The sequence below is a fragment of the Dreissena polymorpha genome, chromosome 16 (assembly GCF_020536995.1).
Source record: "Dreissena polymorpha isolate Duluth1 chromosome 16, UMN_Dpol_1.0, whole genome shotgun sequence".
Classification (NCBI taxonomy): domain Eukaryota; kingdom Metazoa; phylum Mollusca; class Bivalvia; order Myida; family Dreissenidae; genus Dreissena; species Dreissena polymorpha.
The window spans coordinates 14,140,108-14,165,603 of record NC_068370.1 but is presented as its reverse complement, the minus strand read 5'-3'; the positions used below and the strand labels follow the sequence as shown (position 1 = coordinate 14,165,603).

The 25,496-nt window shown below is 33.8% G+C and overlaps 1 protein-coding gene across 17 annotated transcripts in view; it reads right to left on the bottom strand.

Moving 5' to 3' along the window:
• The window catches only part of LOC127861594 (multiple epidermal growth factor-like domains protein 10), a 73,359-nt gene that overhangs the window by 8,361 nt on the left and 39,502 nt on the right, over positions 1-25,496 (bottom strand). The window contains exons 4-13 of one of the 17 annotated variants that reach the window (XM_052400225.1): positions 12,242-12,562; positions 11,891-11,948; positions 11,700-11,794; positions 9,144-9,287; positions 8,495-8,691; positions 6,578-6,800; positions 3,591-3,707; positions 2,913-3,076; positions 1,909-2,013; positions 1,301-1,389 (exon numbers count right to left, since the gene is read on the bottom strand). The exons of 7 other annotated variants lie outside the window; for them this stretch is intronic. In XM_052400225.1, the coding sequence (XP_052256185.1) occupies positions 1,301-1,389; positions 1,909-2,013; positions 2,913-3,076; positions 3,591-3,707; positions 6,578-6,800; positions 8,495-8,691; positions 9,144-9,287; positions 11,700-11,794; positions 11,891-11,948; positions 12,242-12,562 (1,513 nt within the window). Of the gene's footprint in view, positions 1-1,300; positions 1,390-1,908; positions 2,014-2,912; positions 3,077-3,590; positions 3,708-6,577; positions 6,801-8,494; positions 8,692-9,143; positions 9,288-11,699; positions 11,949-12,241; positions 12,563-25,496 lie in introns of all 17 variants that reach the window. 9 more of the 17 variants (XM_052400222.1, XM_052400223.1, XM_052400210.1 and 6 more) reach the window with 9 other exon arrangements.

Sequence of the window (25,496 nt, the reverse complement as noted above, 5' to 3'; positions counted from 1 at the left end):
TTTTATGATCCTAGGCGTAAGAATTCTTAAGATATCATCTGGAAACCATTTTACTATTTCGAGTCACTGTGACCTTGACCTTTGACCTAGTGACCTGAAAATCAATAGGGGTTATCTGCCAGTCATGATCAATGTTCCTATGAAGTTTCATGAACCTAGGCGTAAGCATTCTTGAGTTATCATCCGGAAACCATTTTACTGGTTCGAGTCACTGTGACCTTCACCTTTGACCTAGTGACCTGAAAATCAATAGGGGTCATCTGCGAGTCATGATCGATGTACCTATGAAGTTTCATGATCCTAGGCCTAAGCATTCTTGAGTTATCGTCCGGAAACCATTTTACTATTTTGAATCACTGTGACCTTGACCTTTGACCTAGTGACCTGAAAATCAATAGGGGTCATCTGCCAGTCATGATCAATGTACCTATGAAGTTTCATGATCCTAGGCCTAAGCGTTCTTGAGTTATCATCCGGAAACCATCTGGTGGACAGACCGACCGACAAACGGACCGACCGACTGATGGACGGACCGACCAACATGTGCAAAACAAAATACCCCCTCTTCTTCGAAGGGGGACATAAAAATCTGTACAGTAACTGTGAAAAGAACTTAAATTCTTGGTAAGGAAATATATAATCTGAGAATTATAATTATATAAATTACTTCCCTTGAAAATAATTTTCTCTAACAAATCTCTATTTTTAGTAGCAAATAATTAAAAGCCACTACGGTGACTGTAGATTCACCACTCAAAATGTGCAGCTCCATGAGATACACATGCATGCCAAATATCAAGCTGCTATGTTCAATATTGAATAATTATCTCCATTTAAAGCTTATTACTTCCCTTGGATTTGTATTTTTGACCTAAAACCTTGAAGGATGACCTTGACCTTTTCCCACTATGTGTTTGTCAGAAACACAATGCCGCCTACTGCGCCGCTTTGATTTATTTAACAAAAATACATAATTTGGCAGGTCAGATAATTATGTCCATTTAAAGCTTATGACTTCCCTTGGATTTGTTTTTTCGACCCCGTGACCTAGTTTTTGACCTGGCATGACCCATATTCGAACTTGACCTAGATATTGTCTAGATACAACTTCTGAACAAGTTTCGTAAAGATCGGATGAAAACTATTTGTATTAGAGAGCGGACATAAAAAGTGTGACAGACTCAAAGACAGACTGACGGTCAGTGCGAAAACTATATACCCCCTTTTCTTCGAAAGGGGGCATAAAAATAGGCGAATTTGACTTTGAGAAGAGTGCAGTTATCAAATAGCACTAACGTACACATCAGACTGAAAGGTATACTGGTTGTGGAGAAGTGTCTCTGGGCTTCGTAACACATAGCTAGATTCCAGCACATATCTCTCCAGTTCCTATTATAGAATTATTAAAGCACATTCAAATCTATGGTAAGTTCACTTTTAATATGTCCTTCATGGTAACAACTACAAATTATAGTTCTACATGTTACAAATTTGGAATACAGCTACAACACCTTGCGCATTGATGAAATGTTACATTTCAATGACATAAATTTATGTTATGCTTTTTAAAACGCCTTTCAAAGGATGAGTCCATCTAAAGCATTCAGCTGTTACATAAATATTAATTATATATTGATTTTTGTAACAAATAGATAATAGTTACACATGTGCTAACCTATACATCATTGTACATTATAAATACAAAGTTGTGATCATTTAACAGTTTTTCTTCATAGACATATATTCAGTCAATGATACATACCTACAATAACCATTATAATTTGCATTATGTTTAGTAAAGGAAAAAAATACATACATTCATTTTAGATAAACATTAAATGTTTTTTTATCACTAACAAGATCTGTCCAATAGAAATCAGACAAATTACACAGTAAAGTTGAACATACAAAGTTTTGATCAGTGACCAGCTTTGCCCAGTAAAAATCCCCCAGCTTGGCCACATTCTGTGCCGTCAGATAGACATGACCGGCGTCAACCTGGCGGTGCAATATCTGAAATGTAAACACTCAAAGTTGTGTATCTGTAATAACGTCCTGTGGTACTTATTTAAGTCAGCTCATGTTTGCATTCATTGTTAAGTGTTTATGGTTATATTCAAAACAGTCTGGTTTACTTTGTGTTCCTTAAGAGTTTGTTTTTAATTGGAAATTCTCATTTTCTCTTGCCATTTAAACCACATTATAGGGGTCTTATAAAGTGTGTTGTCATGGGATTTTAAGAAGAGCTTCAAAGACCCTGTCAATTTCAACAATTTCATATCAATATTTGTTACTTTGAGTTTTATGCTATGCAAGGTAATACAATATTTGCATAATATGATTAATATTAAAAGCCCATAAACACTCAAAATCAAAGAATATTTTTACAATATTTCTAAACACAAAACAAATTATTGTTCCTTATAGCAATAGCCAAAATTTTGCGCAATACAAAATACGCGTTTTTATTTTTTTCTGTTACAATTTATTCCATGTGAATTTTTCACAATGCTATATCCAAACAATTAAGAATGAACGTGAGATTGGCCTCAGGCTGTGTGGGTTGTATGACGTAGTTGAGTTATCAAGAATATGTTGTTGTCCCAACGCTGCCTGAAGCCAGTCTCGCATTTGTTGGCACAAAGAAAAAAAAATGAGCATTTTGCCATCAGTATTACCATACCACATCTAGCTTTGATATTCTGGCTATTGCTATAAGGAACACTGACTTTTTATGAGTTAACTTTATTTAACCAAATATTGTGTGAAATATTTGTTGATTCTGAGTATTTATGTGATTTTAACACACAACATAGATAAATGCACAAATATAAGTAACATGTTTAAAATGGAACTTAGATAAACAAAAACACTTTTTTTTCACAATGCACAAAACTGAACAAATACTGTACCTTTAACTGGTGCAGATGACTCACAGCAGATGTTACGTCCATACAGTATTGCAGAAGACGGAAAACACATGACTTTTCTTGGGACTTGTCTGGCTGAGGGCTGGTCAGCAAGTAGTTGTGAAGGTTTTTGCTCATACATGGCTCCAGAGCTATGTTGAACCAATCTAAAGATTAAGAAAGAGTTATGAGGGCTGGTCAGCAAGTAGTTATGAAGATTGTTTCTCATATAAATTTCCAGTGCTATGTTAAACCAGTCTGAAGATAATAATAATGAGGGCTGGTCAGCAGGTAGTTGTGAAGGTAATATCTGATCAATAATAAGTTGTGAAGTATCAAATACACGAATTTAACATCAATTTTGAATAATAATGAGGACTTGTCATAAATGAGTTGTGAATGATGTTTCTTACGTCTGGTTCCTAAACTATATTGAACCAATCTGAATGAAATTAAATTTATTTTACTTAGTTTGTTTATAATTTATTAGTATTTGAAATTCAACAGCATAGCTTATTTTTTTACACCAACAATATGGAATATTTTCATTTTATAGAAAGTCTCTTCTTGGTCAAAATCCAGTTTAGGTGGAAAGTGTTTTCCTTTATCAGCCTATGTTATCCGGGACAACACTTTCAGCCCAGCTCATAAGATAGCAAAAACTATTTCCAAGTTTCTTACTCTTGTTCTGGTAGGTGCTGAAGAGCTGCACAATGTTGGTATGGGCACAGGACATCCTCTGAAGCTCGCACTCGTTCATCAGGCGGGTCCAGTGGTCCTTAGAGTCAAGTCTTGTGTCTGAAATAGAACAGCAGGTACACAGGCTGAAAATGTGATCTACGTTCTGGGAAAACTGGGCTTAATACATGCACAAAAAGTTCTTTCCCAGAGTATCTCATGCAGTCCTCAGACACAGGCTATAAATTGCTGATTTTTTTTTTTACTTGACTTGATTTTAATATAGAGGAGACTTTCTTTAAATAAAAAATTCCGTACAAGTGGAAAGTGTCGTACTTAATTAGCCTGTGCATAAAGCAGAGCTAATCTGGTACGACATTTCAAGCACATGCATTAAAAAGACCCTTTCACATTTTGATATATGGACAAGAAATGTTTCAGATTTGAACATTTGTGTTTTATTTATGGTCTTTCTTAATTTATCGAAAATAATAATACTTAACATAAACCATACTCTGAACAAGGGTTGTTTGTAGAACATGCATGCCCCCATATGGGCTGTCAGTTGTAGTGGCAGCCATTGTAGGAATACGTTTTTTGTCACTGTGACCTTGACCTTTGACCTAGTGACCTGAAAATCAATAGGGGTCATCTGCCAGTCACGATCAATGTACCAATGAAGTTTCATGATCCTAGGCCTTATTATTCTTGAGTTATCATCAGGAAACCATTTTACTGTTTCAAGTCACTGTGACCTTGACCTTTGACATAGTGACCTGAAAATCAATAGGGGTCATCTGCCAGTCATGATCAATGTACCTGTGAAGTTTCATGATCCTAAGCGTAAGTATTCTAGAGTTATCATCCGGAAACCATTTTAGATATTGCAAAACTTAAACAAAGGTCAAAGTTTTGGACAAACAAAATTAATGAATCACTGTGACCTTGACCTTTGACCTAGTGACCTGAAAATCAATAGGGGTCATCTGCCAGTCATGATCAATGTACCAATGAAGTTTCATGATCCTAGGCCTTATTATTCTTGAGTTATCATCCGGAAACCATTTTACTGTTTCGAGTCACTGTGACCTTGACCTTTGACCTAGTGACCTGAAAATCAAAAGGGGTCATTTGCCAGTCATGATCAATGTACCTATGAAGTTTCATGATCCTAAGCTTAAGCATTCTTGAGTTATCATCCGGAAACCATTTTACTATTTCGAGTCACTGTGACCTTGACCTTTGACCTGAAAATCAATAGGGGTCATCTGCCAGTCATGATCAATGTAACTATGAAGTTTCATGATCCTAGGCCTAAGCTTTCTTGAGTTATCATCCAGAAACCATATGGTGGACGGACCGACGGACAGACCGACATGAGCAAAACAATATACCCCCTCTTCTTCGAAGGGGGCATAAATATAAAAAATATGAATCTTTTGACGATTTAAAAACCTGAAAATTAGCAAACATTAAGGGTCAGTGGTTTGTGCCAAGGTGTGGATTAATTTTTTTGTTTCTTTAATTGTATTCTTGTTTTATACTGGAACTCTTAAATTATGATGTTTACATTAATCAATTAAAGCAATTAATGACAAAATTCTAATCATGCCAAAAACTGTTAAAAGGTCCTATACGCCTCATTTCCAGAAATCCGCTTATATACAGTCGAACATAGTTATTTTAACGTCACCAGGACATGTACTATATACAGTGCCATTTACTATTGATTTTCTATTTTAGATCATTTTTCATTTTCGTAATGGAAGCAAATTATAATGTACAATTAATAGAAATAACTACTGAAATGCATTTGCACCTTTATATTTAATCTATGATTTTGTTTTACTTTTAATGCAACGCCATGATTGATAACCAGTATATTAGCATTGTTTTTAAAATAGGCTCAGCAATTGATATTCACACAGTACTGGGATTTGCTAGTACAATTACATAGGCAAACTTTGGACACTTTGGACATATAGAATAATAGGTTGGTGACATGGATGGAGAATGGTTATCTGGCTCGTCAGAGTATCTTATTGGGTTTGTCCTTGGCTCACCCGATAAATTCATCCAACTTGCCTGATAACCATTCTCCATCCATGTCACCAACTTACATTGTATTATTCTATTTATCATGTCATTCCACTGAATCTAACAAATTTTCCTTTTATTTTATGCCTTTTATCACCGTTCATTTACATTGTAAAAGAGTTTAACCAGAGAATTTCGCTGGTACAATGACATCATTTCGTGAAAAAAATGATGTCATTTCACAGGAAGGTGAGCAACTGACGGATATTCGAGGTCACGTGGTCAACTAGCCTAATAACTTTTGGGTTATTAGGTTACCTGGTTATCGGGCTGATTTAAAGGCATGTGACAGGATAAATTTCAATATGCAGTAAGACGGAATCAATAGTTTGCCCCACTGATGCATGATTTATAAAAAAAATCAACCAAACAATTTTCAAACTCAGCTGAGATATCTCAGACAAGAACAACCAAGTTTCAAGATGATTGGACTAAAAATTTCACCTATAGAGTGTAAACAAATTTTCACTATAACGATATAAGGAAAACTGTACTGTTCCCTAGCGACCTTGCTTTTTAACGCTCAGATCAATTTTTGAACTCTGAGATAACCTTAGATTAGATCTGGTGACAATGTTTCATAAATATTTGACTATGACAGAGACTTCTGCAGTATAAACTTTTCTTTAATTTGACCAAGTGACCTAATGTGTTTAACCTTGTTTGGTCCATTATAGAACTCTGTAAAGATATCATTGTGACAAATTTTTTAACCAAGTTTCATGAAAATAAGACAATAAATGTGGCCTCTAGCTTGTTATCAAGGTAAATGTTGATAACACACGACGCACAACTTGCTATGCATAAAAGGAAATCACAAAAGAAACCCCCTGTGTGAATTCATCTAGCAATAAAAAGAGTAAATACATGTACATGTATTTCAAACATCATACCATCTAAGTTATGTATTTTTACACAGCAGTCCCTTTTTCCAGCTTTCATATTTGTCTTCCCCTTGTACAGTTTGAAAAATCCGCTGTCATGGAAACACAAGTCAAGGTCGGCGTGTATGACTGGTGTATCTGTGCCCAGTAACAGGTTGTCACTACGGGCACTGTCGCTCTCCCCTGCATCAGTGGCCAGAACCCCCGCACTGCTTGTGGTGGGTACTTGTTCCTGAAAACACAAGAACTACTGTCATCTTGAACATTGCACATTACAATTTCACTATGCAATATTCGCTATGGGACAATTGGGCTATAAACATGTGATAAGAATAATTTCAAATTTGTCTGTGCAGTCTGGACAGGCTAATCAGGGGAGACAATTGCCGCCTAAACTGGATTTTTGCAAAAAAGAGACTTCCTTTGGGAACTGCCAAGGCCAATCTGGGCCCGTGTTCACAAAACATTTCTTGCAATCGAAAATCGATTTTGCTTGTCATTGAAAATGGATTTCCATTGTAGCTGATAGGCAAAAATGAACATCCATGTCAGTTAAAATTGATTTTCGATTGCAAAATCGTTTTGTGAACACGGGGCCTGGGATGGAGCGTGCTTTAGGCCAAGTTTTCCAAGAACACTGCTCATATGTCAAATTGTGTGCAATAATATGCTCAATTAATTTTACAGCAATTTTTTTTTCCCGGGACCATGCCAATTGTGAAAAATGTGCACAATTTGCATTACGAAAACTTCAGATTTGGAAATCAGGGTCGTTTAAATTGCTTTGTAATAATTGCACAAACCAGATTTTCGTTAAAATGCATTTTGGCTTGAAAAGTTCAGTTTACAGGCTTATTTTATTTGTTCACGTGCAGTAAAAACACTTTTTGAAAAAGAAAATGATTTTTTCCTTTCTTTTGGGAATTTTTCAGATGGCAATTGGGAATTTTATAGTTTTTCCTCAATCCGGAAAGTACCTTTAACAGTTACTATATAAAGAAGGAAAAAATTGCTGTTTTAAAATATGGTAAATGTTATAAGTGATTTGGACAGGTTATCAAAGAAACATTTACATGAGGTTTGTCTTAATTGTATTCTTGCAGAACCTTAATGGTGACATTATATTATCTGCATAACAAATAAACGTACATGTATACAAGAAACATTTCCAGCTTGATTTAAGATAAGATTCGACGGGAAAAGCGGGCTTAATGCATGTATGTAAAGTGTTGTCCCAGATAAGCCAGTCTTATTAAGCTTGTTACGGGCAAAAATTTCTGGCTAAACTTTTTGTAGAGAAAAAAACCTTCTTTAAGGAAAACATACCCTAAAAGAAACAAGAGCTGTCTCCATCGGAAGACAAATGCCCCGGAAAAATGCTTTTTCAAAACTGTAATGCAGATTTCAAAACCTAAACGTTAACCCTAAGTTAAAGGTCAAGGTCAAAGGGGTCAAAATTTGTGTGTGTATGGAAAGGTCTTGTCCATATACACATGCATACCAATTATGAAGGTTACATCTGAAGCAACATAGAAGTTATGAGCATTTTTCAAAACCTAAACGCAAAAGTGTGACGTTCAGATAGACAAACAGACAGTCCGATCACTATACTCCCTCCTTCAGGGGCATAAAAAGTACCCACATGAATAAAGTCCAGTTTTCCCAGACTGATGGGAATATCGCACAAAAGAGAATGGCTGCAATCCTTTCATCATCCATCATATTTAAAATTCAATAAGCGAATAACAAAACAAAATATACAAACAATAATTTCATTATCAATTTGTGTTGTAGAAATGTGAACTACATAAATTTCCAAAGATTGGGTGAAAATTGTCTTAGCTCATTAAATTTACCTGTATTAAACACTAGTAAAGTATTATTAATGTACCTAGACTTAAAGATGCAGAAATTTTCAAGCCTTACAATAGAAGCAGTCGAGTCCTTGTATACAACAACATGTTTCCGAGACTGGTGTCCCTTTGCTTTGTCTGTACGCTGCCGCCACAGAAAGTACACGGCAATAACAATCACCATGACAACCACCGCCAAGGACACGCCCACACCGACCCCGATGGATATATTCATGCTACCAGCCTGCGCAGATGATTGTCCAATGAGGTCTAAAGTCATATAATTAGATACTGGTAGTATTAAGTAATGATATGGGCCTAATTTGGGGAAAACTGGTCTTAATATATATATATATATATACTTAAAATCTATAATTTATATAGATATTTAAAAGCTATAAATTATTTTATGTATTTTTTCATGGAAACATATGTGCTTTACACATTAACATCATTTTTGTTTTAATAAGGGCAACACCCAGATTGAACATAAGTCTAATTCAGTATCTCAAACAATAATTGTGAAGTTGCAATTCCCATGCCAACTGATAAGAACACACTTATTTGCCAATTTTTGGAAGAACATCTAAGCATTTGTGTACATTGTTAAAGAAACTCAATGAAAATGCAACAGAATTTGATGAAACTAGGAGAAAAACTTTCACCGGTTTTTAAATCTTAATGTTATATGAGTTGAGCATCCAATATGTTATGTCACCCACTTTGCTGGCACTGCAAGCCAGTCCATCCAAATTCACAGCCCGCCCCTGCTGGACAGGTGCCGTCCAGGATACTGCAGGGGTTACCATCCTTGCAGTGTCCACAATGGTCCTCACAGCTCTCGCCATACCAGCCTGGCAAACAGTCTACAAATAGCACGCCAACATAGGCTATGACAAATATATACAGTCAAAAACAACAAGGTAACATGTGTTAGGACAAACATATACAGTCTACCAACTGTAATCAGACATATGTTATGAAAACGTACACAGTCTACAAAGAGCAATAAAAACATATGAAAAAAAAAATGAATACAAACAACAATCCAACATATGTAGGAACAAATAAATTAAGTCTACACACAACTTGCCAACATATTTTACGACAAATATATACAGTCTACAAACAGCAAGCCGACATATTCTTATTGACAAACATATACAGTTCAGCGATTATGACTTTGTTTTGAATAGGTATTCAATAAAATTGCATTTTGTGTCTTTTTTTTATATAAAACTCAGCAAATACGAAAAAGATTTATGTGTTCTACAGTAAATTTGACAATATAACAATTTTTGCGTCAGGTGGAGCCCTGGTTTTGTTTTGCCTTTTGAGCAATGAATACTTTGTGCTGTGTAGTTAACAAGATGAAAAACTTATTAAAGAATTAAACAAGATGCTGCGTTCAATTAACAAATATGTGAGGAGTCTTGTGAGTGTTTATTAACCCTTTGCATGCTGGGAAATTTGTCGTCTGCTAAAATGTCGTCTGCTGAATTTCTAAAATTATCATTTTCTTCGATTTTTTTTCAAAGAATACTATCAGAATAGCAAACAGTTTGAATCCTGATGAGACGCCACGTTCTGTGGCGTCTCATCTGGATCCAAACTGTTTGCAAAGGCCTTCAAAATTCGGTTCAAGCACTGAAAGAGTTAATTTGCCTATAAGAATAAGTTTTAGTCCAAAAGAAGGTCAATGAGTTGGGTATTGTTCAAAGACATAAATCATTATATCAAAGTTATGTAGGAAGTATTAATGATGCAGGACAAAACATGTCATTTTGGGTTATCCTTGAAGGGATGGTGAACTGAAAAACAAATTGTCCTCTGAGGGAAAAATATATACTTTTAAATTAGAAAAGGTCCTTTAACCAGCCCCAAATTTGAATGCAACAAGCACATTCGTTGAATTGATATCCCCTGCCAAAGTAAATTTTGTGTATGGATGGGTGCAAATCTCTTGATATATGATATTATCCTTCAAACAAGCAAATTTGTTGAATTGATATCCCCTGCCAATATGCTTCTGGACACTAAAGTGTTATATTTGACACTCAAAAAAGCATTTTTTCAAGATACAAAGGGCCATAACTCCTTTGTTATCCAATGGTATACAATGCCATTTGGCGTGCATCATCCTCTTATCCATATATATATACTCATACCAAGTTTCAATGAAATCCGCCAAAGCACTTCCAAGATATGGCTCTGGACAAAAAAAAGCATTTTTCCAAGATACAAAGGGCCATAACTCTGTTATTAACAAATGGTGTACAATGCCATAAGGCGTGCATCATCCTCTTATCCATATATATACTCATACTAAGTTTCATTGAAATCCGCCAAAGCACTTCAAAGATATGGCTCCGGACACAAAAGAGCCGGACCGAAAGACGGAAGGACAACGCCAAAACAATATCCCTCCGCCTATGGCGGGGATAATAATAATAATTAGGTGTAGAGTTATTGTATTTATGCACTTGCCATTCTCCTCATTGATATATATATATCAACACAGTTTCATGTTGAAATCTCGTAGGGTATCTCAGATATAGCCATGAGTTACACCTTCTAAAAACATCAAAGGACATTAACTCTTATTTAAGAAAGTGTAGGGATATGGTTTTTGTGCAAGGCAAATCTCCTAATTGATATCTATACACCCATGAAATTTCATGTTGCAATCTTGTATCCTGTCTGAGAGAGAGCCCTGAAAAGTTACATGACACAAAAATGAATAAGGGCAATAACTCTTATTTTATAAAGTGAAGGGTTATGATTCTCGTGCATCGTACTTCTTTTCATTGATTTCTACACATCCATGAAGTTTTATTTTGAAATCTGTTATGGTGTCCTAGATATAGCCCTGTAAAGTTACATCATACACAAACAACAAAAGGGCAATTACTCTTATTTCAGAAATTGTATTGGTATGGCTTTAATGTTGATTCAATATGCTAAGTAATTGTAATTGTGATTTGGATTATCAGAGGGATTCATGGAAATAGTCTAGTTGGGCAAATCTGGGCTTGATGCATGTGCTTTAAGTGTAGTCACATATAAGCCTGTGAGGTCGCACAGACTTATCAGGGATGACACTTTCTATCTAAACTGGATATTCGTTAAGAAGAGACTTTTTATAAACAAAAATGTACACACAAAAAATCAGAAAGTGTCATGCTTGACTGCACTCGGTAATCTGGGACAACACTTTATGCACATGTATTATTCCAAGTTTAACCAGAATGTGTGTCATATAAACTTGTAATAGTCACCTTTTTCACACAGACTGCCTTGCTTTCCAGCAGGGCATCCCAGACAGGCCCCTGTCAGCTGGTCACATGCCTGGTTCAGACAGGCTTTGGAGCACCTGTCCACACACTCCGGGCCGTATTTTCCAGCAGGGCATCCCAGACAGGCCCCTGTCAGCTGGTCACATGCCTGGTTCAGACAGGCTTTGGAGCACGTGTCCACACACTCCGGGCCGTATATCGTCCGTTCCGAACAACCATCTTTACAGCTCCCTGAATGTAATGTTCTTTTGTTTAAGGAAACTTTACATGTTGATAGAAATATTGGCACATTTGCAATTTTTTTTATATTAAATGAACTTTCTAGAATCTTCCCAAAAATATGTGTTAAGAGGTTCCCCTTATTGAAAGTAAGGCACCAGCAGAAATTATTTATTATTTTTATAATTCAAGTGTTAAAAGATGTTTTGTGAAATGACTTTGACAGTATTCTCTTAAACTTTGCATAGCATACACAAATCCTGATAAATATTTGCTATTTTTAAATTAATGTATATTATGCTTACCTGAATTCTTGTTGCATACTTTGTTCACACAGTATGGACTACACCTCCTGTCACACTTGGCCCCATAATATCCAGACAGGCATGGCCCCAGGCAGGTCCCATCGTTCTTGTTGCATACTTTGTTCACACAGTATGGACTACACCTCCTGTCACACTTGGCCCCATAATATCCAGACAGGCATGGCCCCAGGCAGGTCCCATCGTGCTGGCTGCAATTCCCTTCCTGACATTCTGCCTTGCAGCTGATGTTGCATGACTCGCCCCACCAGCCCAGAGAGCAGCCGGCAGTACATAACAGAAGATTATTATCCCAGAAATAACCTGAATGGAAATAAAACACTGTTTCAATGCAAGTAGTGCTAAAAATTAAGTGTTATCTTTCAAGAAGTTAGTAAATACCTTTCTTTGCTACAGGCTTTGAACTGCAGATGAAAAAAAACTGCGAAAAGAAGGGCTATGTTTCACTTTGACCAAAAATAAGTGCAGACTGAAAATCGTTTTTTTAAATAATATTTTTGAAAATCATAGTATTATACAACAGACAATAACTTATTACAAAAGTTGAAATGCCATGTTCACAAAATACAGTATTATAGGCATTATTTCAAACTTCAAGGGATCCGACACCATTTAAATAGACCAGAAAAGAAAACACATTGGTAGAAAATTGGGGCCCGTTTTTGGCAACATTCCCAATGGAAAAAGTATATATTTTTCCAAAATGGGGCCTAAAAATTCCCTGTTTGGAAGGTTTCCATTAAGACAATTTTTTTTAGATTTCAACATTTTGTTCATCTCCCATTTAGCTCTATACAGTATCGTGAACCTTAGTAAATATAATATTCAAAACACTTTTATTCTCAATTTTGAAGCATTTCATAGCAAAACCACAACAAAACAAAATTATCTAATGTCCTTATTTCAGTCAAAACGCTGCCGTTTTTCCTAATCCAAAGGGAACCCAGCCCCAGTTCCCAAAATGGTGAAAAACCACTATGGTCTACAAGCATACCTTCTTCACATTTGTAGCAATAGATGTACTGCTCTGCTGCCTATTCGACACTCGGTGCAATGAAGTTTGGTACAGTTTTGTTCGCTGCAAGTCCGTCCGGACCATGGCTCCTTGCAACCATAGATACAGTTGCCATTGAAATCACATGTTGCAGCATTGTTATAAAGCCCCTGACAATTTTCACTGCAGCGGAGGTTGCATTCTGGCCCAAAATACCATGGCTCCTTGCAACCATAGATACAGTTGCCATAGAAATCGCATGTTGAAGCATTGTTATAAAACCCCTGACAATTTTCACTGCAGCGGAGGTTGCATTCTGGCCCATAATACCCCATGACTGAGCACCTGTGTAATGGCAGAGATCATGACCTATTTGGTTTTTAATTAAAAGTAAAATAATCCTTGTTGATTTAACCCTTTCAGCGCTGGAACCGAATTTAAAGGCCTTGGCAAACAGTTTGGATCCAGATGAGATGCCACAGAACGTGGCTTCTCATCAGGATCCAAACTGTTTGCTATTCTGAAAGTGTTCTTTGAAAAAAAAACGAAGAAAATGCTAATTTTAGAAATTCAGCAGAAGACATTTTAGCAGAAGACAAATTTCCCAGCATGCAAAGGGTTAAAATTATTCAGAATCTTATGAAGTCCAATATATTTTGTAATTAATAAAAAATAAATGTTGCTTCAAATCTTCAATGACAAGTTAAAGACCCAGAAATGTGTTGGATTTTACCAATTAAAACAAAAAAGAGAGAGCCCATGTTACTCAGTTTTTAACGTGGCTTAGATATATATGTTCAAGTCAAAAATTCAGACAACATATTTACATGATTATAAGGTCACACATAACAGCCATATGGCATAAAGAGCTTTTGTGAGGTTTGTTTTTTATGATATGACGCAGCGACCACATCACCGAACTCATAATTAAATTTAGCCTCGATATTTTTAAGATAGTAATTCTGACCAAGATTGAAAAACAAGAGCCAAAGTGGCCCTGGTTGCTCACCTGAGTATTGTTAACATTAAGCAAGGGCTGTTAATTTCATTTTAAAAGGGTTGTTGTTTTGGCAGATACATAAATATATGCGTAATTAGTAGTTTTGTATGTTTATGTTTTGGGGGGGGGGGGTTAAATAAAAAAGTGTTACCCATTGAGACAAAGCTATATTTTGGATAAAGGTAATATAAGGACAATAAGTGAATAATGAGCATAAGCAGCAAAAGAAAATGAAAGTACTTTTTACTACAAATTGTTGTCACACTTTGAGATCACGTGATTAGTATCTCAACATCTTTGAATGTTATATAGTATGGCAACTTGCTTTTACAAGAACAGATTCAGATACTGAAAACAACTGTAATTTTTAATATATTTTTATGAAATAGTTTTAGCACAATTATATACAATATATAAATTAAAGTCGGTTTTAAGGAAGTAGATTAGTTTATGAATATCAACTAGAAATTCAAAATTGATTTTCTATTTAGGTACCATACATCTGACACTGGATCTTTCTAATAGTTACAAATATTGTTACGACTCAGGTCTTTCCATTTATCCAAGAAGACGAAAGAACGGTCATGATTTACAGTTTATTGCTAAACGTATAACATTTTACTGAACAGAAAAGTTTAACAGCATATTAACGAAATAACTGCGTAGGGATGAGCATTATTTTCATTTATGTTCCTTATTTTACCTATTGATCTATACGAAAGTTAGAATGTAAACATAAGGCATCATGGTTAATATATCAGCATATAAATCATGAACAAAAATAATACTGAAGTTTTTAAAAATGAAAATCTCTTTACTTTACTACACAAACTTCGAGTTAAAGAAATGTCCGTGTTATTTTAAAGCTCAAACGTTTAAAGTAAATTTAATAAAACTTTTAATGCTAACCATCATATCAGAAATTCGCCTTTCAAGTAAATTAAATGATCTTTCGTCAGTTTTAGAATTTTGAATGTTCCTTGGCCGAAAAAGAGCCTTACTTATATACTTAAGGGTGGCCGAAGGCCCAGGCCGGTGGCCGAAACAAGTTGCCGATGGCCGTGGCCAAAAATACATAGAATGAGCGCTAAATGTGCCAAAAATATGACGTCACAGCCTATAATGACATCATCAAACAAGCGACTAGCTGAATATTCCTGTTAAGAATGAAAATTTACGTATAAAAAGTATATAAACACTTACATAAACATGGATTTTGTACATCGTGAATGAAATTAGTGTTATTCTTAAGGAATTTAAACAACAAAAGACTGTGTCAATACAAAAAAGACTGGTTACTTTTCCTTCAGGACGGCTTAAGGACAATGTAAAAACATGTTTTGTAATGTAAAATGTAAACAACATGGATACATGTCAAATAAAGTGTTTTGAATGGGAATTGGAGCGACAGGCCATCCTGGCGTTCATGAACAGATATGGCCTGCCGTGGCAATTCAGGGGCACCAAATAGGTACGACTTAAACAGGTTTTAACAGGTAAGTGAACATTACATATTTAAACATTTAAACTAAACACGATAATGCTGGGGTATTACAATATGTGCACATATCTGCAAATAAACATGAAGAAGTAAACACACAAAAGACTTTGGAAAATGTATCATATCAAAACAATTACTGTCAAACTATTTGTAATTTAAATGAACACGAAATCTGTAGCATAAATATATTATTTCTGCAAAAAAACACAGCTAAAACGGCTTTCCTTTTCTAAAAAAAAGCTTTTTGTTTTTCTTAAAAGACGTGATAAAATTATGTTTTTTTTTACGGAGTTGTTCACATTTTGGGCAAAGGGTTTTTGAACAACCGAAACATGGTGACCATGTTTTTCAATGGACCAGACCCATTTTTCAACTCAGCTATCATAATAACAATAATCTTCTGACCAAGTTTCATGAAGATTGGACAATAAATGTGACTTCTAGAGTAATAACAAGGTAAATGTTGATGACAGACGATGGACAAAAGGTGATCACAAAAGCTCACCAGTGAGCTAAAAATAAGCCAAAACTATGGATTCAAAAGTGGTAACAAGTTTGATGGTGAGATTAAGTGCAACACAGGACATAGGACATGGAATGAAAACGTATTGCTCACTTTGAGCACTGTGTGCCCTTTTAGCAGCAGCATTATCATCGTTTGTAATTATTGAGCCTTTAACCACTTATATTAATATATGATCTTATTCGCTTTCTACACGTATAATCAATTAAATTTTCATCATCTTTTCTCCACCACAACCAATTATAAACTGTAGTCCAGACATATAATTTTACTCTTTATAAAAACATAATTATATTCAAACCAGTAGCTCATTTTTTTGCTTTTCTTTACATAAACATAAAATGAACATGTTGATTTCCATGGAATCTGCAACAATTTTAGCTGTTTATTTAACAACAATTTCATTAGATACCTTGTGCATTCCTGTGAAGACATGACCTGCCTGCACTCTGCACACTTCCTGTCACATCTCTGTTGGCAGTTGTCCCCCACCCACCCTGGCTTACAGCCAAACATACACTTGTGTGTGTCTGGGTATAAGACATAGCAGTGCTCCCCCTCATACAGGCAGTTGGAGCAGTCCTGTGCCCTCGCCACACCTGACAGAAGAGCAATATACAGTTGCTTAACCCTTTGCATGCTGGGAAATTTGTCGTCTGCTAAAATGTCGTCTGCTGAATTTTTTTAATTAGCATTTTTTTCAAAGAATACTATCAGAAAAGCAAACAGTGTGGATCCTGATGAGACGCCATGTTCTATGGCGTCTCATCTGGATCCAAACTGTTTGCAAAGGCCTTCAAAATTCGGTTCTAGCACTAAAAGAGTTAATAACAGACATGATCTGGTAGAAGGTATAGGTCTGCAGGACATAGCAGAGGTCCTGCTCCAGAGGTGTAATTGAGTTGATTAAAGTCTGTGGGGAGAAAATATCTGTCGAATGATTACAGACAACCAGATGCCCATAACAGGTTGGCAAAACCTCTTCAAACAGACATAGACAGGGCAAGCTCTGGTCCAAAATTTCTTTGTGCCAACCAGTTTTTGTTTATCTGCGCGCGAAAAGTGGTTATCAAATATTATGTACTTTATACTTTTATATTTTTTGAAATGACAACAATCACATATCATAAGTTCACATAACATACAGTTTTCAATAGAGTAAATAATTATTATGGTACTTGTCAAAATGCAATCATCATTTATTTATTTTAAAACATGTACATTTAATCACAATTTTCATAGTAATAAAGCAATATTTATACAGCACATTTTTGACAACATAGATGAATGTAATGTAAAATATAAGCACACATTTCATTCCCAAAATACATTGCAAACAAATCCTTTTATATACAGAGAACAAAGTAATTACATGTACATATATCATTACTATTTCATTATTATTCTGTGCTGTTAGAAATAATAGAAATAAGCAATGCATTGAACTGTACTGGTCGTGTACGTAATTCCGGCCTGTACGTAAAAAATCGGCCACCTGTGTTAAATCATTTTCATGATCTTAGCATACACATTTTGCTGATTTTTATTAAAATCAACTTAAAAACCAACCCTTTTCTCAATATTTTGCAAATCATTTGAAGCATATCACTGTGAACTTTTATATCACAATGTCACATTTGAAGGACGATGATTTTGTCATGTGGAAAAAGTGACATTATCAATATTTGTATTACTTATATTTATATAAGAAACAAATATATTTGTTAAAATTGTTGTTATTTTTTATCTAATAAACTTTAACTAAGGTATTTTCAATTAATTGTATCAAAACATATATCAAAACATAAAAATTAGGACCTAATACATACTTTTTTAATATATGAATTACCTCCCTTGATTAGAATAATAATAGGTTATTTGTTGTAAAATTAAATACAAGCGTTTACTAAAAATCGACAATGAAGTAAAATTTATATACAAAATGTGTTAAATTTCTTAGCTATATTTTTTTTTTTTATAAAATATATTAAAAACAAATAGTTTTTAGGAATTTGCAGTTGCCAATTGAAAGTGATTGTTCACTATATTTATTAAGTTAGGTAGGGGGAGTAACTGGTATATAATGTCGCATTATTTTAAGTTTCAAGTGAAAAAAAATTGTTTGTGTAAACCTTTATTAATACTCCTAAAATGAGGACATTTGTCTAAAGATATTGCTTTGTAATTTTACCTGCAGATTAAACTAAAAGGTGGCCGATTTTTTAGGTACAATTGCCCTATGAAAATTGATAGTTTATATGTCATTAATTTCTGTTCATAAAAGTAACATACACTGATCTAATTCTATTGAAATTTTCATGCTAGATGAGTTTTGAACCCAGGATTATATATGTGAAGTTTAGTTTCAACCAGTTGCCTAAAACAAAAGATTTTGTTAAAATAGTCCCAAAAGTGGCCGGAATTATGTACACGACCAGTACACAAATATTTTATTTTTTAAAAACTTGTTTTAACCCCACTCAGAAATTATTAAAGGATGCAATTTTAACAATAACATTATTTATTGGGTTTCTGTAATATTACACTTAATTTAGTTTCGCCATCCCTGGGAAAGATGCTGCAGCTGGCAATCAATCATTTTTGCTAAATGTTTTTTGCCTTACACAATATGCACATCATTTCAAACGTGTTTTAATTGAACATGTAATAATAGCATTTTATGATGAGATACGAAGTTCATAAGTTTTCAACAATCATGTTTTAAAAGACAGATCATACCAAGAAAAAAAATCATACCAAGACAGTCAATCTTCTTTAAATTAAACAAGAGCTTTCTCCATAGAAAGACATATGCCCCCGAAAAACGCTTTGATAGAAGTTATGAGCATTTTTCGAAACCTAAACGCAGATTTTGAGACCTAAATTCGGACCCTAAGTTCAAGGTCAAGGTCCGGTATGACTAGATACCGAAAACAGTTCTGTTTTCGAAAACAGTAAAATGTACCGAAAACAGTGTTTTATTATACAAAAACATTGAATATTAAGACGAAAACATCGCCTTTTCCTATGCCTGGTTTAAAAAAAGAATAGCAGTTTAAAGTTATTTTCAACATATATATTAAAACTTTTAAATAAATTTATTTTAATAAAAATAATCCACATTCAGTTTTTTTTTCATATAAGAAAGCAGTAAAAGCAGTAAAATTACGCCCGAAAACAGTGAACAAATATAGGAAAACAGTATGTATTCAATATGTTAGTCAGAAATAGATATCGATAATACATTACCAAAAATATTTTATTAATTTGTATAGAAGTCTATTAATTCAAGAACCCGAATTCAAAATATGAAACAAATAAATACTACCGAAAACAGTAAAACAGTTACCGAAAACAGCATTGTTAACCGTGTCAAAATTAACCGCTTTCATACATAAGTTTGCAAAGTCGGAATTATTTTATTAACGTACCTGTTCGTGTGTTCTTACTTTATATATATATATATATATGTGTGTGTGTATTTTATTAGAAATAATTTCTTATGATTTATTCTTGTACAGAAAGTTACTATAAAATATACATAATATGCAACCTATGAATTCTTTGTTTGTTCGTCAGTCGTTGTCTAACACGTACCTTCAATTGTTTGTATAACAATAGGCATGCATTACATTTTTTGGAGTGTTAAGTATTTGTCATAGTTATCTTTCTGGTGTGAAACCTTTGATTAATACCGGCATACATGGTTTTTAACCCAATTACGCAAATGTAATGGGTCATAGCCCTAAGTGATTCATCTGCCTGGTTTTATAACTTTAATCTGGTCATGAAAATGCATGATCGAAGTGACACAAGATAATTGAAAATAGGGAAGAAATCTGTTTAAATAGCGCTGTAAAATGTCACTATCACGATGTAAAGGTGGGAAATCTTACTAATTTCCTTAAATCAACTCTTCGGCATCATGTCCTTGTATTACATAATATTTTCGTTTTTAAACAAGAATAAAATGTTTTTTTTGTAAAAAAAAAGAAGTAATTAATATATAGCATCAATTTAATGCGAACTGGAGTAAACATTCATTAAAATAATAGTTTAACGCCACTATCACGATGTAAAGGTAGGAAATCTCACTGTTTTTGGTAAATTTACTGTTTTCGCGAAAACAGCACTGTTTTCGGTATTTAGTCATACTCGTCAAGGTCACAGGGGTCAAAATTTGTGTGCATATGGAAAGGCAGTCTTCAGAACGACGCCATATGCAACAAAATCAGCAGACAGAAAAGAAAATAGTAGTTGCAATAATTCAACTCTCAGCTTTATTACGGTTAAAACCCAATGGGTTGCCCAGAACTGTCATAGCAAAAATTATCAAAGACTCTGGGAGTCCGTTGAGATGGACTAACAAAATAGTACTAATATGTTTTCAGAACTTGTATCACCCCTGATTTTTTCATTACAAACTAACATGAAGGAGAAATTAAGGTCGTATTATAAGCATTACTTGTGACGATTTCCGGTCTTTTTCCTCCCTGGACGTTTCTCCCCTGGTCTTTTCTCCTCCCAACATTTTTTTATTATCTGTATATTTAGGTAGGAGAAAATGAAGTATATGATTGAAGAATGGTTAATAAAGGAGCATTTTAGTTATATCAATATTATATATAATATATAGATGAGTACCAGTAAATGTGAATCAGTGCAGTTAAAAAAGTGTGTTTTATTTTATATCTGATTAGTTATTTTTTATAATATTATATGCGTTTTAATACTGAAAACATGTCTTGGTATAGATCTAACTTCTAAAATTATTTTATTACAATTTTTAATTCTTCATATTTTTTCATCATTTAAATTATAATTGAATACAGATTATTATTTAATACAAAAAATCTTGGCACAGATCTAACCTCTATAATGATATAATAACATTTTTAAACATTTATATGTTTATTCTTCATTAAAATTATCATTTAATACATTTTTTTTATTTTATACAACAAAATGTATTGGCGCAGATATAACTTCTTAAATGATATTATTGTAACAATTTTAACACATTCATATTTTTTTATTCATTTTAATGTATATTTATTACAAAAAAATATATTTAAAATTTCATAAAACCTAAAATTAGTTTTTTATATATACCATTATATTATGAGTAAAAATTGATGAATTGAAATAAAATAATTAGTAATTGTATTGTGTTTCTGTTTATGTTTAAAATATATTTAAACTTTCATTAAATGTTTTACAAAACTAAACATTGTTTTTGCTGTATACCATATTATGAATAAAAATTGATGATTTGAAATAAAATAAAATAAACCAATTAGTAATTGTGTTGTGTTTCTGTTAAATGATCAGTTAAAATGAGCTAAGATGTTGATTGGCACATTCTTTCAAATAAACAAGGATGATACATTCCAAAGGATGACACATTCCACCCATGTAATTAAGCAAGAATTTTTCACAAGAATGTCTTAGGGATTCACACCTGACCATTTCCACATCCTGTCCATATCCTACCCAGTCCCAATGTCATGAAAAAAGTTAGTTTTGATTTGACTTTCATTGCTTCATGATCATTTTGAAATTTATATTTTACAGTTTGGAAATATTTATATTAAATTCAAAATTAATAATCAATATTCAAAATTTGGGTTGCTACACATTTAAATCACACACTGATTTTAGCAATTTATTTCAATTTCTATCATTCATTGTGTGATCTAAATCTTTAGCAGTTTAATTTAAAAAAAATAATTCACTTGAATAATCTAGTAACTTTTTGCATTTTGTACATACATACTTTGGCATAAGTAAATAAAAAGTAGCTTATATTATGTTAAAAATAAATGTACATACTTAATTCAAATTAATGTATGGATTTATTTTGAAATATAATTCTTAGTTACTTTATTGTTAATTATTTTTAAGTATTGGCTAATAATAGTATAAATAATAGTAATAGTATAAATGTTAAAAAAAATACAACCTAAAAACACTAAATTTCAAAAAAATGCAAAGACTGTTTAAATTAATTTAACATTATAATATTGAAATGAAATAAACACACTCAATCTATTTCATTCACAAATAATGAAAATGAAGCAATGATAAATATCCTGTCTCTATTAATGAGCTTGATTGATCACTGGTTGAATTAACATTGATAATTCAATCGGTGACTAATCAAGTATATCAATAGAGGTGTTAAAAGTGCAGATTAATCCCCCAGCATGAAATATGCTGGGAGGAGAAAAGACTAGGGTATTAGGAGGTGAAACGACTAGGGGGAGAAATGTCCAAGGGGGAGAAAAGACCAGGGGGAGAAAAGACCGTACACCCTTGTGACTTGTAGCTGTATGTACGCATTGTGAAGCTAAGAGCAGTCCAGAAGAACTACGGTACTACTAAATTTAATTATTCTTATCATTTAAATACTTGCATTCCCATACTTTTGCCATATTTATATTTTGTTATGTTGTTTTTCAGATCGGAGTTTCCGCGTTCAAATGCATTCTGAACTTTTTAAGAACAATTTTGTGATCAATGGCATTGAGTGATTGACATTAGAACAACTCTGTTAATTCTTTATAATACAGTTTAAACTGCTGAACGTAGACGTCATCAGCCAAGCTCCACCTGTCAAACAACCTATGACAGGTGGAGCTTGGCTGATGACGTCTACGTTCAGCAGTTTAAACTGTATTATCACATCATGCAATGTGACAAAATACACCCCAAAATACTTACCCATCGAGACCACAATTAAAAAAAGATAAAGTGATAAGGTCATGTTTTCTTATCGTCCATTATCGCATTAACTGAAGTTCATCATTTAAAGGAGGAAGTTACAACTATCACCTGATGTTTTTTATTTACATTTCACAGGTAAAATGTAATTCGTGAAACATCGGCTATCTACGACATCCTCCGTAAACAAACGTTTGCTGATCAAGAGCGACTACGCGCACTGACATTTTCAATCGTGATACATCGGCTATCTCGGATTCCTCCGTAAGATATGAAAATAAATCGTCTGCTGATCCAGAGTCAATCGTGATACATCGGCTATCTCGGATTCCTCCGTAAGATTGATTTATGAAATAAATCGTCTGCTGATCCAGAGTGGATCCAGAGTGTGACATTTTAGGTCACAGTATACTAAATATTTTCCTTATATCAGTCAATCTAAAGGCGACATGCTCTCAAATACAATCTCTGCCATCACAAAAAATCATTCCAGATGTGGAAGGATTTTTTATTTTGTGTTGAAGTATTATACAATGAAAAGTAGTATCATTTTCTTTTATATTTTGAAAATAATGTATACGCATAGGTCATGCACAACAAATAAATCACCAACATTAAAAAAGTAAAATAACATCAGTAAATTATTGTACCACGTGGCTCGGCTATCATCAAGGTTGGTATTACCGGTAGGAATTCGATCCATCTATGCTGATTCCAGTCAAATCTCTGCGCAGAGGTTGACAACTTTAAGCGAAAATAGATGCAACATTTTTCACATAGAGACTCCAATAATTAAACATTTTTTTAGGGCATTCTTAGTTTTAAAAAATATAGCAATTAAAATATATGTTATTGTAGTATTTCTTCTACAAATGCACTGTTAAAAACCATTGAAGGAATATCATTTAAGGCTCAACACCGTTTAACCTTTGTTCGCTTATTTACATTCCGTACTCTTTAAGCATACACACTAAACTCTTTGTTCTACATGTTGGTTTAAACTTATTTATTACGACATAGTAACATATTCACAAGTTACATGACATTGAGATTGGATTGGGCTGAAAGGCGAACCTTATTGGAGCCCTCTCCCGATAAATAATATATTTACGCATGACATTATGTCATGACGTCGTAGTAAATTGACAATACAAGCTGCAAAATGCAACTTACAAGTTTAAAAAACATAATACAGAATGCAACGTATATACAAGTCCACTAACATTGATGGAGAGAAACACTAGCACTTTCACAGGGGAAATGAAATAGAAATTGAGGGGGGAAAAGGAAACATAAACAGAAAAATATTATTGATTTCGAGGTTGTAAAAGGTCATGTAGAAATTTATGGAGAAGAAGAGTGGCAGAGAGAAGAAAATGGATGGCGGCTAGAATCTCTTGTTGATTTTATGAAGCGCTGAAAATGGTCTAATATGATAGCGCTGAACATGGTCTAATATGATACAATTTTCATCGACAGAAAGCGAAGGATCACCAAACAGAAAAACATATTGTGATGGAGAATATATCTGCGATACACTATTTATAAGCTGAGCTCGTTCTACACTGAACTTAGCACAATGAAAGAAAAAGTGGTTGCAGTCTTCAATTTCGTCACAAGAAATGCAGTTAGGCGAGTCATTAATGTTTTTTTCTAAAAAGATGGGCAGCAAGAGAACTACAATTGGTGCGAAGACGTGTATGTAAAATTTGAAGATTTCGCGGCCCATGGTAAAAATGTTTTGGACTACTGGAAGGTTCAGTGTTAGTATTCAACATATTTTATAATGCGGCAATAGATGGTGCATTTTGAATATGACTTGGCTAGGAATTGAAACTGGCGATGGTTGAGGGTAGAAATGTGTTCTTATAGAATGATGTTCGGAAGTTGACGTTTTGAATGTCGCTTCTATTTCTTAAAGAGTACGGGACAGACTGACCTACTGTAAGCGGGACAAGGTTAGCAAGGTAATCAGGAACATGCGAATTTTGTTTATTTCGCATAGATTCTAAAGATTCCCAACCGATTTCTGATTAAAGTATTTCAATAGATTTTTAGAATTTTTTCGAGCTCATATTGTTCGGCCTGTGTTCAATTGTCGAATAGGATGTCACCGTATTCGAGAATTGGACGAATAAACGAGATGTATATAGTTTAAAGGGATTGTCTATTAAGTTTGAATTTAAGTTTTCTCATTACGTTAATTCGTTTCCAACACTTTTCTTATATATAATTTATATGGGTTGACCAATTTAAATTTTCTGTCAGAAATACATCTAAGTGTTTGTGAGAAGAATCTTCTTTAATTGGAGTGTTATTCATAATGAGTGTAGGGTGAGCATGGTCATGTGTGCTTCTATATATAAGCAAAGATTCTGTTTTGTTCGGATTGAAATTTACAAGCCATTAAGACGCCCAGACGGATATTTTTGTAGATCATCGTTCAGAGTGTTTGCGGCAAGATTTGTTGGATTTTCGACAATGATTGAGAGTGAG